This window comes from Hydractinia symbiolongicarpus, chromosome 13 (assembly GCF_029227915.1).
Source record: "Hydractinia symbiolongicarpus strain clone_291-10 chromosome 13, HSymV2.1, whole genome shotgun sequence".
Lineage (NCBI taxonomy): Eukaryota > Metazoa > Cnidaria > Hydrozoa > Anthoathecata > Hydractiniidae > Hydractinia > Hydractinia symbiolongicarpus.
Window position 1 is genome coordinate 14,967,556 of NC_079887.1, and position 16,607 is coordinate 14,984,162.

The window sequence follows — 16,607 nt, forward strand, 5'->3', positions numbered from 1 at the left end:
TTTAAGAATTTTATTATTTCTGAAAAAACAATGTTAAGTACACTGATAAAATTTTCTCGCACGTAGGAAATAAAACTTCACTCGCTACAAATTTCACAACAAGCGGAAAAAGAGTACGAAAAGCTACAAGAAATTAAAAAAAATGTCTTTATTTTAGAGATACCTTGCTTTACTTTTGGAACAAAACATTTTCTTAAAAAAAACACGTGTTAAAAACATCGGTTTCTTTTTTTATTTTTTTATTATCGTTTCTATAAATGTCTCTTTTCGCTAATTTTTCTTCAACCCGTTATCGTTTTACACGTGAGATACACGTATCATACGCTTTTGCATCTGCTCATCTCTTCAGCGAGCGAAATACTTGATGTTTCTATCCAAACTCGCGCTGGCAATAAATGAAGCGCTCTTTCCGAACTTCACTGACGTCACGAGTCCAGTATGATCTAAGTGAAAGAATGAAAGCTACATAGAGGCGGGATTTTACGTGGAGAATTTTGAATGACAAATTTGATAGCAACGAAAACAAAAACAACTGCACATGTATTCACATTCTAATAAAAACCACAAACACACTAAATTAATAATGAAAAAATTACCGGCAAATAATGATTCTTCTGATCAATTGCGGACAGAATTTTCAGAATTGCGGACAGAATTTTCAGAATTGCGGACAGAACTTTCAGAATTGCGGACAGAACTTTCAGAATTGCGGACAGAACTTTCAGAATTGCGGACAGAACTTTCAGAATTGCGGACAGAATTTTCAGAATTGCGGACAGAACTTTCAGAATTGCGGACAGAATTTTCAGAATTGCGGACAGAACTTTCAGAATTGCGGACAGAAAAAGAACGGACAAAATTCTATTGGCATTTTTTATGTGTTGGTTGCTTGGGAGGTTTTGAAATACCTTTTTTCAAGAAATACCCTTTTTTAAAAATACCCTTTTTAGCAGTTTAACCTGAATTGCAAGAATAAACTTTTTAAAAGTCACAAAAAATCTTTTATACAAGCTCCGCTCGTAAGATTTTTTACACGTGCGCGACTTAAAGATGCTATTTTTTCTACCTGTGAGTTTCTTCAGCAGTTCCCATTGCTTCACCACGTACAATCTGAAGTAAAAAAATTAAAAGAAAAACAGTAGCCTAATTATCTAAATCAAAACCAGACGTCTGTTTGAACCTGGTACAGTATTAACGAAATCAAATAAGACAATTACTGAATATTAGAACGTGCTAGTAACGTGATCAAATAAGACAATGAATATTTGAGTCTGCTACAGTAGTAACAAAGTCAAATAAAGCACTTACTGAATATTTGAACCTGCTACTGCTAGATAGTTTCCACTTTTGTCAAAACATAAAGACTTGATCTATAAAAAGAAAATAGGGATCACGCAATTTTTTTTGAGATACACAAACCTATTTCGTATTTCTTACTGCATGAAACGTTTTTCGACATCATATTTTAAAAACTAAAAAACTTATTTTAGTCTATATTTTAAGAAAAACATAAAACGCGAAACGATAACTACGCAAAAACTTTAGGTACGGAATCACTATTACAACCACAAATTTATACAACTACAAATTTTACTATATACTAAATGCCTTCCTATATTTATATATGCAATTTATATTAGATATATTTATTAAATAACAATTATTTATAATAAAAAGATCTTGTCTCCAATGAATACCTTGGATGTACATCACTTAAAAATCCTTTTGCTGATAGTTTCTAACAAAAACTATCAGTTAACAGTAAGTTTAGATAACTTGAGGCTCTTCTTCTGACCCAATGTTTTTGGTTTTGGCTAATGGTGACTTAATAAGAATTTGATTAAATTTCGCTGGGGTTGTTTGGAAACCTTTCAAGAATCGACTCGCAAAAATACATTTCTTAAAACGACATTCGCTAATTTTTTTTTTAAATTTAACGAGCCAAGTAAAATACACACAAAAAAAACAAAGATAAAAAAAATTATTTGCTTCACTTTTGGTTAATTAATTAATTATTCAAATTAATTTGTTGCAACTGAAAATTCTCATATTAACTCTCAATACATAATTATTAAATCCGAAATGAAGTAAAGTCCGATTTGACAGTTTTTAAAATAAAAGTATTCCCATCCTTAGTGCTTACCTCATCACTTTCATCCAAGGTAATCGTTTTGAAGTTCTTTAGTTTTCTTAAATCCCAAAGTTTGACAACGGAATCATCAGCACTTGTCGCTAAGTAGTATCTACAAAAGAAAACGAAAGTTACAACAGACTTCTGAACACATGAAGCATACCGTTCATGCGACACTCTTACACAAAACAAAATTTTTGAGCAGTATGAAAAAGTGATGGGCGGATAATAGAAACAGTCAACGGCACCTTTAAAAAAACAAAGGACTCATACATACCCGTTTTCAGAGAAGGCGATTGACGTAATAGGTCCAGAATGTCCAGGGAAGTTTGCCACGTTTTCTCGTTCTTTCAAATCCCAAATTTTCACAACGCTAAACAAAGTAACAAAGTTAAAAATACTTTTTTTAAATTTTCGAACATATCAGCAACTTGCTTGTTCTCTTGTAACAAATTGCACAATTTTTCCTAATAGAAATAAAAAAATCTTTAAAAAAAACATCAGAAAATATAACACTAAAATAATACGAGCAACACGTTGCTTTTTGCATACTAAATAACCTGACGTCACTGAGTGCACATCCATAAAACTAGTTTAAGTATAAAATTATGAAGTCAGAAATTTTCTTTTATGTAAGCTACTAAAACTTGTTACGAAAAGTATTTGTAAATCAATCTGAAACATAACAAAAATTGTCTAAAAAAAAATCGTGTTTCGTTGCACCAACCTGTCAGTTGTTCCGGTTCCAAAGATCAAACCGTCAGGATGTAGCTGAGCACAAGTTAAACCTATAATACAAACACTTTTTTTATTGCTTCATATAATTTCTTCACTTCTTCAGCCTGCTTCATACTTATGCACGCACACGCTTAAATAACGTCGTTTGTAAAACCGAAAAAACGTTGGACAGGCATTGCTCCTTAAAAGGTCTCGGATATCTTAAATATGTTTTTATTCCAGAGGATCATTACATATTTACATAAGAGGATGCATATTTTTGAAATCCAACTTGGGTTTACTAGCAAATGATTTAACATTGGTAGTTACAAGACTTTGACATGAAAAACTAATAAAAGGTTTGCTCTTACCATGGCTAGCATTTGGATCCGAGATGTTCTTGCAGAGGATTTTACCAGTTTGAATATCAGAGAAGGCCCAGTACTGTAAAAACAACAACAAAGGAAACTAAGTTAAATACTGTGTTTATCTAACAAGAAAAATACGAACAAAATAACAAAAATTTACACAATAAAACACACTAGTTAATAGAAAATAAAAACGAATTTGAAAAAGTATTTATTAGTTAAGCTTTTCGTGCACTAAGTACATAAGACTATAAACCACTACTGTTTCAAACTCTTTTTTTATTTCCTTTTAATTAATCCTATGGCTGTTGCTTTTAACAAAACACACAAGGTTACACACTTTTGAATTTCGCCAGCAAAAATATATCAAAATTATATTTCAACCTAAAAACACACCATACCTGATCACTGGAACATGTCAACACGTAATCACCTAAACGTAAGAAAGAAATAAAAACCACGAAGAAAATAAACAGTACACCAACACTAATCAAAACTTTAGTCCGATTTATAAATACATGCGCATTTACCAGTAGCGTGTAAGCTCAAGCCAGTTACTGCAGCATCGTGAGCCTAAGAAAAAAAATAGATCGACGTGGCGGTAAGCTGCTGCAATCTAAGACAAATAATTAGTGGCGTATTGTGAAAATTAACATAAAGAGAATACTGCTTGTGAGGACCGCACACCTAAGAAAGTTGAGAGAAATTAGATGCTCGAAAAACAAATTCAACTTTTATATTATATTTCTGCACCGTCAAGCCAACTATGAACTCCACTGTTATTCAAAATAATAAGTGACTGCATAACCGGAAACAAACATATTTTATGGTCAGCCTAAATACGAATGGTATAAAAATGGGAAGGGCAAAAGTTTACCTTTATGACGTAAGCACAAGAGCTATTGGGTATGCTCCACACACGAACAGTATTGTCAGCAGATGCAGTAATTGCAATTTCCTGAAATAAAAACAGAAAAACATGGTATGTCAGTTATGAATAGTTCAAATCAAGAAAAAAACACATCAATCATACAAGAGGACAATAACTTACTTCTCTCGGATGGTATATAACTGACGTGACTTTCTTTGTATGTCCTCTAAGAGTGGCAACAACCTAGAAAAACAAATTGATTTAAGTTTAGTTGACGCTACCCAAATTGACCAGGGCCAGAGTCAGAATAGTCAGGTAAATCCTTGACTTTCTCGAACATTTCTATGAATATTTGACAAGAGAGCACTAATAAATTTTGCAGTAATACTCTGGAATACAATTTTTACAAGAATCAAGTTTATATGAACGCTTGGGCTTAGATTTGGCCAAAAATTTTGTTAAAAATGTACCCGACTAAATTTTCTTATGGATTTCAAGAACAAAATAATGTGAGTCTAGAATTACAATAGGTAACTATATAGCTTTTCTAATTCTTCAAATCCTGAAAATATTCATTGGCAACTGTGAATTTAATCATATATATTCTCTATTTTTCAGAAGAGCACAAATTAAGCTGAAAAGGTGGGTAAAATAAGCACATTCAGCCTCGACTGAAATTTGAAGACCCCTGTAAAGGTTTAGAGCTTAGCTATACTTTACAGACTTAACTTCACAGACAAAGAAATGCTGCTAAAAGCTAAAAAATTTTGGAACTTAAATTTTAGCCTAATGCGGATCAAACAAAGACAAATCACAACCAGACAAATGTCAACCATACTAGCTGTGACCAGTATGTTTTACCTGTTCATTTTCTTTGTTAAATACAACCGCAGTCTTGTCCATACCACCTGGAAAAAAATTTATGTGAACTAGTACATACAACTACACAACTACAAAGTTCACAGATGCTTTCAAATAATAATAAGAAAAAATGTGATGTGAAATGAGATGTACATTGTACCTGTTATTGCTTTCGAAGTGTCCTGATCCTGTAAGTCCAAAGCCAAGATGCCAGGAACACTAGCACTGTGAAGTCCCTATGAGAAAGAAAAGGGAAGTGAATTGCTTATGGATACAATATGGGACGCATGTGAAAACAGAAGGTTTACAAAACCACATACTGGATGCGTCGCAATCTGTTTGAAGGAACGAAGGTCATCAGCAGGTGTCAAATCTTCTGGGGCCTTCTTTCCTTTCTATAATAAATTAGAGAAATTCACATAAGTAATACATGTATGCGAAAAAACATTGCAGCGTCAATTATAGCTCAAAATACACCTTCGTTTAATAACAAATTAATTAATCCTCTCATGGAATAGTTCTTTCAACTCGTAAATATACTTTCACAGTAACTTTATTGCTCATTTCTTATATCAACATTTCACCATAGCACTTTTCATAGCATTGCTTTTGTTATTTTCTATTTTTATTTTTTTATTTTAATAACTGTATTTTTATTTATAAATTAAACAGAAATATTATGATCTTTCATGTCTTTTCTTAAAAAAAAGAAGTTAAACAAACCTTTCTTCTCTCACTGGTGAGTTCTGTAGCTTTGTCTTGTAACTAAAATATCATATTTATCCAAATGATTGACAAATTACACAAAAGCAAATAGATTAGTTGATGTGAGTTAAATTTTTCGATTCATAACTTCAATAGGATCCTCTTCTAGAAACAGAGGAATTGCTTTTAGAGAACTTATATAGACATACTTTCTGTAGCACTTCATCAGACATGCCAACTTCAGCAGGTTCCTATAACAAAATAACAGAGAGGAATGACTTAGTAAAATAATGACTGCTACAATAATGTAGAGCAAAAACTTTTACTTGCACTAGTTGTATCAGAGCATAAAGTAGAGAAAATCTTGAATACAACATTTACTTTGCAGAACTTAAAAAATTAATTATACTTTGATAAGCAATTATCTATCCGTAAACTATTAATCAAATAAAAAGTGTGCCCAATGTGTACCTAAAATTTAAATGACATGACATATTTTATGACAACTTCATGTCAGTTAAAAATTAGTGACGTTATTCAAAGTTTCTATGTGTACTTCCAGCCTTTCTAATTCAATTTATTTCCCGTTGGCAAAAACATGAAATGCCATCTGCATACTTGACGTTGGCAAACTTGTATTTCACATTGGCAATCTTACGCTTTACGTAAGCAATTTATATTTTATTTTTCGACTGACCCTCCAATACACAATACTCTCTTACTGAATCTCTCCCATTAGTTCGAAAAGAATTTTAGAACTCCTTAACTTATCATGGGGTGCCATTAACATACTATATTTTTATGCTGTAAATACAAAACTTCTTATAAAAGGACAAATATTTATATCATCTTTGTTCTCAATTAAGGTTTATTATTTCTTTATTTTAACCCAGAAATTGAGCAAACATGGTAAAAAGGTGTATTTTGAATGACATCTTTTTGTATTCACGAGGTGCACTTTTTGCCAACTGAACACCTATCTAAAATTCTTGAATCCCTGATTTATGCCTTCCACCACCAATGTAAATAATTTTTTCAAAATAATCAATAAGAATGAGTTAGTTAGTTTAATAAGTATAATAGCAACCACTTTAACAGGTTTTAAAAGAATCATGTGTAGAAAACAAACTCACCACAATGTCTGTGTCATCAATCTAAAAGAAGCAAGAATAACAAAATTATTTCATTCATAGAGATTTTTTTCCAGAATGTTTGGTGGAGAACTAACAGAATTTCCATGGCATTTAATCCTAACCATAACCTTTGAAGCATATCTTAAATCAACCTGTACTTTATAGATTTTACTGACACAATGGGACCCAACTTTCCTGAACTGAGAATAAATCCAGGCTAACTTCAAGCTACCTAACGTATGAAGTTCAAGCTGAAAGCAAACCATGAGTGAACAAATGTTGTTTTTTCTACCTTAGTTGCACCTGACACATGTGATACTTGGCCAGAAGTGACAGAAGCACCAGCTTGTGGCTTCAGTGTTGCAAGAGCTATAATAGAAAGTCAAACAAACAGTAACTTTAATAGAACATGGACATAACTGTTTATCATAAAAGGTAAACATATTTAAGATGGAAACCTTCTCTTGCAGCTGTAGCTTCTTTAGTCAATCGAGCAATGACACGGCAAGCAGCATCATGTTGGTACAACGCATGTGAAAGTTCTTAAAAATTAAAAAAAATAGAAATTCAATTCAATCACAACACAAGGCTCACAAAATATATATCTAACAACATAAGCACATGTAATAAACGCAAAAATGTAAACATTATTATACATTTTACAATGCGCTTAAAACAAATATTTATCCCCGGTCATTTCCATGACCATAAAGTTTTAAAATGGCAAGTTGAGTCAATTTTTTATTGGTAAAAAGAATCAAAATTATTGCGGAAAAAGTGACTGGGATTTTAACACAAAGTGGATGTATAATAAAAAGTGGGAGTCTTTACTTAAACTTTGTAACTACACTTATGCGACATATGTATTAAACATATAAGAAATTCCATGGGAAAAAGCATGCACATATTTTGTTGACACTTTATTTAAACTTTGCATCTGCGATTTTTTAAGGTGTAAAATATGTAGTTACAAGAGTTAATTTCCCGTAATTTTTGGCTATAATAGTGTCAAAAATTATTATTTCTGCTTTTCTAGCAAATTTAAGAAGTACTGTTTACTGTTTTGTTTTTTGTTTTTTTGGTTGTGTAAATTTGGGGAGCATCTTTGGCTTGTGAAAGGTACAATTAGTTAACAGTCAATTTAACCATTTATATTCGAGTCCTGACGGTAAAATGTCAAATTTTGGCAGTAACAATTGAAGTGAAAAACAGGTGGGTAGTAAATGAGTTCAACAAAATACAGTCAGACTTCCATTGTAGATAAACTTTTGTATTTTTATGAATAATTTCGGGAAAGTGTAAAATTGTGAGTTACAACAGCATGTGGGTTTTTAAATTTTTAGTATGCTCATATTCACAAAAATATACTTTGTGGCCCTTCCTTCAAATTAAATAGAAGGAACTATAGCTTAATAAAAGTAAACCTTGTCTAGCAGCTTGAAGCTGTTGTCGTAATGTGAAACTGTGGAGCATAACAGCATCCTAAAATTTTAAACAAAAAATCAAAGTAAACAAACATATCCAAAAAGAACAAAGTGAGATTTGACCAGATAATTTGTAAAGTGTGAAATTACTAGAGTACTTACCCATTCATCTTGAAGAGCTTTTAATATGGCAGGAATACTTGTAGCTGATGGAGGACGAGGTTTTGTCAAAGGAGTGGCTGGAAATTAGAAGCAGTTTAGTCATAAAGGAATCAACAATTGCCAATGGTGCATTAAAGGCTTTCATAATTGTAGAGACAACCACATGGGAAAACGTTAAGTTGCAATTGAAGTTAGTGTTAAAAATATACAAATATTAGTTTATACAAAATTATCAAAACAAACTAATGCTTTTGTAATGAACCTTTATGGCAAATCACTCTTGAAACAAATGTTTCAAGAGTGATTTGCTGTGGGTGACTAAGTGAAAGGGGAACTCCGGTAAAAATCACTTTTTTCTTTTTTGTTTTATACATACTCAGAAAAGCATAAAAAAAACTAACTTCACTTGTTTTCTTTATTTAAAATTGTTGTACTATCATTCAATTTTTTTCTAGCTATAGCTTACATTTAAATTGCTTTTTGTATGTGATTTACGTTTAAATCTTTAAAAAATGGTTAGTTGCTCTGTGTTTTAATGTATCAATCAATCAAAAAAGTGTAAAGAAGTCAGTTTTTGAAGAATCCCGTCTGTGAAAAAGAAAGAACTCAGTCAAAAATGGCTAAACAAAATATGTCGCGCAGGTGATCTACCAAGCAATTAAAATTTTTTTATTTGTTTGATGCTTGTTTATTTCCTGGAGATCTCTTTTAAAAGAGATCTCCAGGAAATAAACTTCCATATTAAAATTATAAATTTTTGCCACTTCGTAAAAATGCCATTTTAGCTAGTGAACGCGATCAAAATTTCTCATTTCTTCTTATTTCATTATTTGTACTCGTATCCACAGAACACAACCAAATAACGTTTTGTAAATTTTTATATTAAATAAAAAAAATTATACCAATTTCCGATATAAACACCAACAAAAATGTTTTTTAGTTACACATGTATCTTTTGTAGCACTCAAATTTCTACTTTTTTGTTATTCAAAAAAGAAGCTTTTTGCTGGAAGGACCTGCCAAATATTTTCAGGGGGTAAATGTACCCATTTTCTTAAATCTTTGTTATTGTTTAGTTTCTAAAAAAGCTTTGTCAAAACAACCACTTCATCAGTAGCTTCTGCAACGCCTTTATGACCTATCATAATAACTATAAGAATGATTTTTACTTATACAATATTAATACCCCCGTTTTGCTAACTTTCACGATATGAACCTTATTCGATCTTTTGATTGCGCATTTTAATAGTGAAATAAAAATAAATTGGCTTGTAAAGTAAGAAAGTTTTTTTTACTAAAGCAAATGATAAAGTTTTTTGACGAAGAGAAAGTAAAAAAAAAAAGCAATTAAATATATTTTTTATTTCTTTAAAAAGAAAATATTTTGTTAAGAACGTTGCTTTATCTGATTCTAAGTTTTCTGAATCACAATCTTTGTCATTATTACAAGATGTCTTATAAACGAACAATGTAAACAGTAAGTAAACAAACTTTTAGAAAGTATGCTGCTGAGCTCACAGACTTTCTGCATGATGTGATGCATGCTCATTTATTCGGACCTAGTTCCCTCGACTTTACGCAACCTTGCAAATTTATTTGAAAATGAAGATGTTTACAGACTTGATTAAGGTATAAATAACGATTCTTAACAATTGTAAAATGTTTACTCTGACATATTTATGTATTGTCTTATCAAAATAACATTTTTTTCAAATAATTTTTTTTCACTGGAGTGACCCTTTAATATTAGTTTGAAAAAACATTGTGTGGGCATATTATTTCAGAAGAAAGTTATGTTGTTCGAAAGCAGGGGCATTTCCTGTGGGTAGATAATAAATGTTTGCACCTGGGAGATCCTAATAAATTTTTATGGTCATGCTTCGCACACTTGAGGAGAAACTTAGTAAGATGGGTTCCTGGCTACATATAGTAGAACACAAAAAACACTAACTTTTCAATTCTATGAGCTCGGATTCAGATAAACTATCACCAGTTATGGGGTCTGTTCCATTTTCTGAGATAAACTTCTCAATGAGACGCTTTTCAAATATATGTTTCGAAACTGGTGAAATAACAGGATGTTCAGGAACTTCACCACTAACTAAAGTAAGATATTTCAAAATAATCAATAAACAATTAGCCAAGAAAGTATACAAACCTTAGCCCCTAATTTTTAGAAAGCAGAGCAACTCCGCGTTCTGTTATCAATATTTAGTATTTTTAAATCAAAGCATAAAAAATTACTTCATTTTCAGTTAAACATTCTTTCCGTACTTTGAGTCAAGGAAATTAGGACTTAGAGAGTCCCTAGATGCTTGGTCCTTGTTCTCGGGCTTCACATGTTTAAACATCCCCCACTTGCCTCCATCATTGAATAATTGTGAATATCGTGCACTTGGAGCAAATTAACTACGCTTTCAGATCTTGTACGATCATTAACTGACACATATTGTAATTCATCACATAAGCATTAACAGCCCTATGAATTCACGTCAGCATTTGGCATTAAAGTGCCTCTAATTTGGTTTTGCCAACCTCATTTTCATTAAAGGTTATGCAAAATTCTACTGGCCTTTGTTTGCCTACTGTCTGCAATTTTGTGTCAACTTTTATTACTTCGGATTTACAGGGCTGCAATAATTTCAAAAATGAAACACATGTGCTTATAAAATGTATATATGCTTTTCAAAAACAGATACTTCTTTATATTTCAAGGTAGTTAAAACAAAAACAATAAAAAGAGGATTTAACGATCTTTTACACTCTTTTCTGCAATAATAACCTTTTTACTGAAACAAAATAAGCAGTCTTCACATTTCAGGAAGCCCTGACACACGCCTGAAACATTCTCCCTTTTTCCACAGTATTTTGATAAAATACTGACCAACTGCAACCCTGCTTTTGTCAAACGGGCTTTACGGGCATGAGCTCTGTATGAAAACATCTCTTAGGTTAAATAAAAATTAATAAAAATTTCCTATATGGTAATCCTTAGATGCGGACAACAGTCACAGACAATAAATTCCTTTAGCTTAATTAAGATTTCTACTGTGCAGTGCATACTGTGAAAAGTCTGGGATTAACCCTAGCAGATTTTTACTTAAAAATGCCAAGCTGGTCAGAAAATGAGTGTACTTTTTACAACAGCTTATCAACACACATTTAGCACACAGCTTTCAATCAGGGTTAATAGACCCTGGATGCAATCAGCGAACCCAGGTATTCTGGTAGGCTCTTGGGACTATATGTTAATTTTGATTTTACCCTGACAGATTTTACACCTTCCTTTGAGTGGAATTGAGATCTATCAGTAAGGTAAATTATGAACCAATTATATGTAACACCCTTAATACCTTATAGTTTCAAATTGTGTAGTAGTATATAATGACTTATAGTTATCACTATTGCTACACAAACATTGCTCATGATTTTTGGATTTTTTTATCTTTTCAATTTATACATTTGACTTTAGTATATTTAGTATGAATGCCACACTCCTACAATATTTAGAGTAAAAGAAATGTTTCTATAAATCTGAAAAGTTATTAATTTCTGACTAGTTATATAGCTTTAACAAATTTATGGTCTAATTGATATAATCTAATTAATTTTTCCCTTGTCAGGTTAAATATTTATGGATTAAAATATATTCCTTTTGCTCTGTGGAATGTTTTGTAACTAATTTTTCCCTTTAAACTCTTTGACCCACAGTGGTACAATTTCGCCTGCGTAAGTACAACTTCGCCAGCTAGGTTTTTAACTGTAAAAGAAAGATATTGTAGGTAATCAATGTAACTTTGCTAAATACTATTTTCAAAGTCCCTTGTTACTTGTATAGGTATAAAAGGGGTTTAGAAAGTAAATCTCTTTGGATCTATTAAAATGAAGTCTGGTAAGAATGTATCACCATCACAAGGAAAAAAAATTGGGGAATCATAAGTCGATCGTCTAGGTCTTATGTTTTATTAAAGATGAATCCATAAAAGTGGCATACATCAATAAAAGTTAGCTTGAACGCCTCTTGGTGGAGTGAACAGAATTTATTTCTTCATGGCCAAATTGCACCCATCTGGGGCTGATCCAGGCCAATTTGGACATCGGTATACCGTTTTTGGGGACACCTAATTTGGGCATCCAAAATAGATTCTCTTTAATGATTTACTGATACGGAGCAATATAAAAGAATGCCGGTTGGAAAATATTTCAACAGTTTATTAATAGGACTTAACACTTCTGTTAGAAGAAGCAGAATGCACAGAATATTACACTCTAAAAGTTGATCCCATAGGCCTTTAGCTTCGGTGTCATCTCTGTGACTAAATATAGTTTCCAATCCAATGCATCCAGTAAGGGCTCGAATCTTAAGATGATTCTTACGCAGAACTCATCGTGTGTAAGCCATCTGGTTACGCACGATTTCAGGATCATGGTTGGTTTTAATTCATACTTGGATTGAGTTTTTTCAAATACAGCTTGCTTTATTGTGCTATATCGTTCATAAATTTTGTATTTTGACTGGGAAGTAGCCTATCTAGAGACTCCCTGCAAAGTCTGAAAAAAACTTATCAACGCCCAAAAAAACTTTCTGGATCAGCCCCTGCCCATGGTGCCTCTCTGTCAGTCTGATCGATATCCAGAAATGGATATTTCAATTATATCCAAATGTGGATATTCGTGAAAAAAGCATAATTTATCATCTTTTTCTGACAAATTCGTCTTTTCTGCTCCAAGGTACGCTTTTAGAAAACCAAGTAACAGATTTGTATTATAAAACCACCCTTAACACTCCGTTTTTTCGCAGATTATGTTTTATCCTGTTTTGCCTGGTTTTTCCCGAAGGACCGATGGCAGGTTAGCTGCTTGCGTTGCTGTGCTCATTATATCCGAAAGTGAATATATTCAAAACATAACCAGTTTTAGATATCGATTAGAGTGTCTGTACGCTACATGTCTTGTGATTTCCTTGTTCTTTAGTTCCTACTTTAAATCTTTATTTTTCAGGGTTGTTGATATGCTTGTTTAAGCTTGATACTTTGTGTCGATCTCCTGTCACTAGTAAGTGCAAAAGCGTATAACTCCTTACAAAAAAATTATAATAGTGTAATTTTTACTATGTTACAAACAAATTTACTTGGCTACTTGTTTTAGTGCTGGAAAAATAACTTTCCACATTTTCACTTAATAGGGAAAAAGTCATAAAATTTCTAGCCTATACCACATCTAGCCTATACCACAACTTGAACAAAAGTTATTAAAAAAAATCGATGGAGTAAAGCTAAAATTACCAGTGTTAAGAATTATGAAAAAGAAACACTTTCTATATGGTAATTGAACGTTTTTTAAGACCTTTATAAGGGGCGTGGGATTATGTTATAAAATACTGCAATCAAGGAAGCTATAAAAAAGCACAAAAGTAAACTCACTTGAACAGACGAGCGCCATTTTTCTTTTTTCACATGTATTGAATATCTCGATAACTAATGCATGCGCAATATAAATGTCAGGAAAACTTCATTGAATATTCGAGACGGCTAATTTTGCATCAAACGGCCGCCCGTGGAAGACAGATTTTTCGGTGCTACAAAGTATCCTGGACACGAAATTCCTCAATTTGTGCTAAATAATATTATAAAATTTGTATTACACAAACATAGTTAACGTAATATTCTTGATAGAGCTTGCATAACTCTTGAAAACAAGGCAGGCCAGTGCAAATTTAACACCCGCGAAATTTAAATTCCGTGGAGAATTACGTCAATCATTACAATTCGCGCATGCGCAAATTGCCCCGGTATGTTTCCCGCCAGATCTTCAAAACAACAAACATGGAAGGATCGTAAATAAAAAACTATAGCTAGCTGAGTTGTGTTAATTATTTTTTGATAAATCATGATCATAGACAATTTAAAAGACGAATTTTATGAAACTATAAGCTGTGAGGTAATTGGTTGCCTTAATTTTTAATGTTTTAACCGTTTTGTAGTATTCTTAACGAGCCGTTTAGGGAAATGCGTCCCCCATCAAAACGTTCAACTGCAAACAAAGTGGTGGTTAAAAACATATTTCGTAGCATTGTGTCACATAGCTAGTAAGGTTTTGGCTTGTGTGGCACATCAGCTGGTTGGGGCAAACAAGACTAAGATAGACCACAAAAGACGAAAAAAATTAATTTAAATGAAATTAGCTTAAAATTGCTAAAAATCTTTTGGACCTTGTCCTTCCAAAAAGTCAAGAATCTCAAATATATTGTGGTATAAAGCTTGGTTATTTTCCCTGACTGTTAATACTAATCCATGATGTGATTGAAAACTTATAATATTTTTCATTAGGTTTTGTTGTGATACCACATTTGTTACTCTAACTTGTGTTTCACATAACAAAAAAGTGAATCAAAAATATATAAACACTAGTCCATGGCCAATGGATAAATCCACGGGTTCGCGTGTGCTTTTATTAACTGCATTTTGTGTGTATCGCTACTGCCATTACCATTTTGTGTGACAGAGAGACAGGCATGTATAGGTATTATAATATAGATTTGTTAAGATTTTGCAGCCACGGCAGTTTTTCAGTTTTTTTTTAAAGGTTTTTGTCTGTAACCGCCCGAAATGCAAGGCGCTCGAGCTCATTTTTCTCATTTAAATTTTGTCGAGAATAAGGAAGGTGCTATTTTGTCGTTGTACTCTTACTTTATTATTTGTGGAATTTTATTGCAGTTATTTATAGAATAAATTTACCAAAAAACAGTTCTTTTCAGAACTCTTTCACTACCACTGCTCGATGTACAAGAATAAATTATACATGGTAATAAATGTTTAAAAAAATGTTATTTCGCGTTGATTCGGGTGAATTTTTAATTTTCTGTCTGCACCCTCATGATCGAAACTGATTGGTTTATAAAACAATTAATAAAAATAATTTGAGGTACCATTGTAGCACATGTGTATGTAAAGTTAATAATAACAATTTAGTATATACTTCCTTAACAGATAGCTGAATATTTTTTGCAATACACAGGCCTCGTTAGGAAGAAAAATGCTGGCGTGCGAGCTTCGCACGCCATGATACTTTTCAATCATTTTGAGGGGTGCGATTTTCGCACGGCATAATTTTTAATGGTGTGCAATGGCGTGTGCTTATTATTGTTCCATTTTTTCCCTAAGTAATCATAGAACTCGCATACAGCAACACTAATTTTGCCATGTTTTAAAGCAGGTAATTTGTTGCGAAGAAACTGAAATGTGCGATGCAATCATTGTTTATTATTTTATTAATTATACGTTAAATAGTATTTTTTTAACTCAAACAAAGAAAGGGCTGCAAGCGAAAAATACTAGACGCCAACTTTGTAATCGTAAAAGTAGTTACGTGGTTAAACAAAAGACTAAAATTTTTATGACGATTTATAACAAAATTATTTTCTTTAGCTAAAATAAACAAGACAGAAAATTTTCCTCGTAACACCCTCCTCCGTTATAAATAACTTCCAAAACAACATAGCACACTCTGTATAATTTTCAAAACAACACAAGAAAAGTCTTTCTGCATGTGGCAATTGATCACCATAACTATAATTAGATATCATGCCGACTCTGTGCTTGCGAAAGAACATGCTGGAAGTGATTTCACGTAACGAAAGTAGTGAAAGTATTTAAAGAAGTAGACAGAAAAGTTGAACTTTAAAATTTATTTTTTAATTTTTTTTTTAATTTAAAAAGAGCAACTGAATTAAAAAAAAGTTTTTCTTTAAACTCCCGAGTAACATGATATATTTTTTTAAAGATTTACTCGCGAGTAGTTTAATTATTACGTACTCGCGTTATTAAGAAGATTACTCTTATTGTACTCGCATTGTATTCTCACTCTGAATTATTTTACTCGCATTTATTTGTACTCGTACTCTCGAAGATGTGTAGCTTTACTCGCAAGTCACCCTAAAAATAAATAATTTATAACTTATTCGTTGTCAGAAAAAAATTTATTTCCTTCATTGAACTAAATATTATTTATTTTGGTGCGCGATTAGCACACACCTGAGGTATTTAGTGTTATTTTTTTGGCGTGCGAAGATCGCAAGAGAACATTCAAACATGGCGTGTGTGGGCGTGTGCGCGTGTGATCGCACGCCATTCCTGACGAGGCCTGAATACACATTGTTGCTGTTCTTGTTTATAAGTTGTTCACTCATAAGAAAAAAAAAGTAAACAGAGTGAATTTAAAATAAGGCTTTGACCT

General features: G+C 32.2%; 2 protein-coding genes across 4 annotated transcripts in view; one reads left to right on the forward strand and one right to left on the reverse strand.

Annotated features, from left to right (window-relative positions):
- The window catches only part of LOC130624113 (pre-mRNA-processing factor 19-like), a 20,739-nt gene continuing 4,132 nt past the window's right edge, over positions 1-16,607 (reverse strand). The window contains exons 2-24 of one of the 2 annotated variants that reach the window (XM_057439682.1): positions 13,796-13,988; positions 10,324-10,473; positions 8,373-8,449; positions 8,211-8,268; positions 7,245-7,328; positions 7,079-7,155; positions 6,787-6,807; positions 5,863-5,904; positions 5,672-5,713; positions 5,269-5,343; positions 5,109-5,184; positions 4,949-4,995; positions 4,268-4,330; positions 4,094-4,174; positions 3,747-3,789; positions 3,618-3,649; positions 3,220-3,292; positions 2,859-2,919; positions 2,409-2,504; positions 2,144-2,243; positions 1,309-1,370; positions 1,067-1,110; positions 1-443 (exon numbers count right to left, since the gene is read on the reverse strand). In XM_057439682.1, the coding sequence (XP_057295665.1) occupies positions 346-443; positions 1,067-1,110; positions 1,309-1,370; positions 2,144-2,243; positions 2,409-2,504; positions 2,859-2,919; positions 3,220-3,292; positions 3,618-3,649; positions 3,747-3,789; positions 4,094-4,174; positions 4,268-4,330; positions 4,949-4,995; positions 5,109-5,184; positions 5,269-5,343; positions 5,672-5,713; positions 5,863-5,904; positions 6,787-6,807; positions 7,079-7,155; positions 7,245-7,328; positions 8,211-8,268; positions 8,373-8,449; positions 10,324-10,473; positions 13,796-13,814 (1,521 nt within the window). In that variant the 5' untranslated portion in view covers positions 13,815-13,988 and the 3' untranslated portion in view covers positions 1-345. Of the gene's footprint in view, positions 444-1,066; positions 1,111-1,308; positions 1,371-2,143; positions 2,244-2,408; positions 2,505-2,858; positions 2,920-3,219; positions 3,293-3,617; positions 3,650-3,746; positions 3,790-4,093; positions 4,175-4,267; positions 4,331-4,948; positions 4,996-5,108; positions 5,185-5,268; positions 5,344-5,671; positions 5,714-5,862; positions 5,905-6,786; positions 6,808-7,078; positions 7,156-7,244; positions 7,329-8,210; positions 8,269-8,372; positions 8,450-10,323; positions 10,474-13,795; positions 14,067-16,607 lie in introns of those variants that run through there. The other variant, XM_057439683.1, reaches the window with a different exon arrangement.
- LOC130624112 (cell division control protein 45 homolog) overlaps positions 14,156-16,607 on the forward strand; it is a 21,377-nt gene continuing 18,925 nt past the window's right edge. For both annotated transcript variants that reach the window (XM_057439681.1, XM_057439680.1), the window contains exon 1: positions 14,156-14,312. In XM_057439681.1, the coding sequence (XP_057295664.1) occupies positions 14,262-14,312 (51 nt within the window). In that variant the 5' untranslated portion in view covers positions 14,156-14,261. The remainder of the gene's footprint in view (positions 14,313-16,607) is intronic.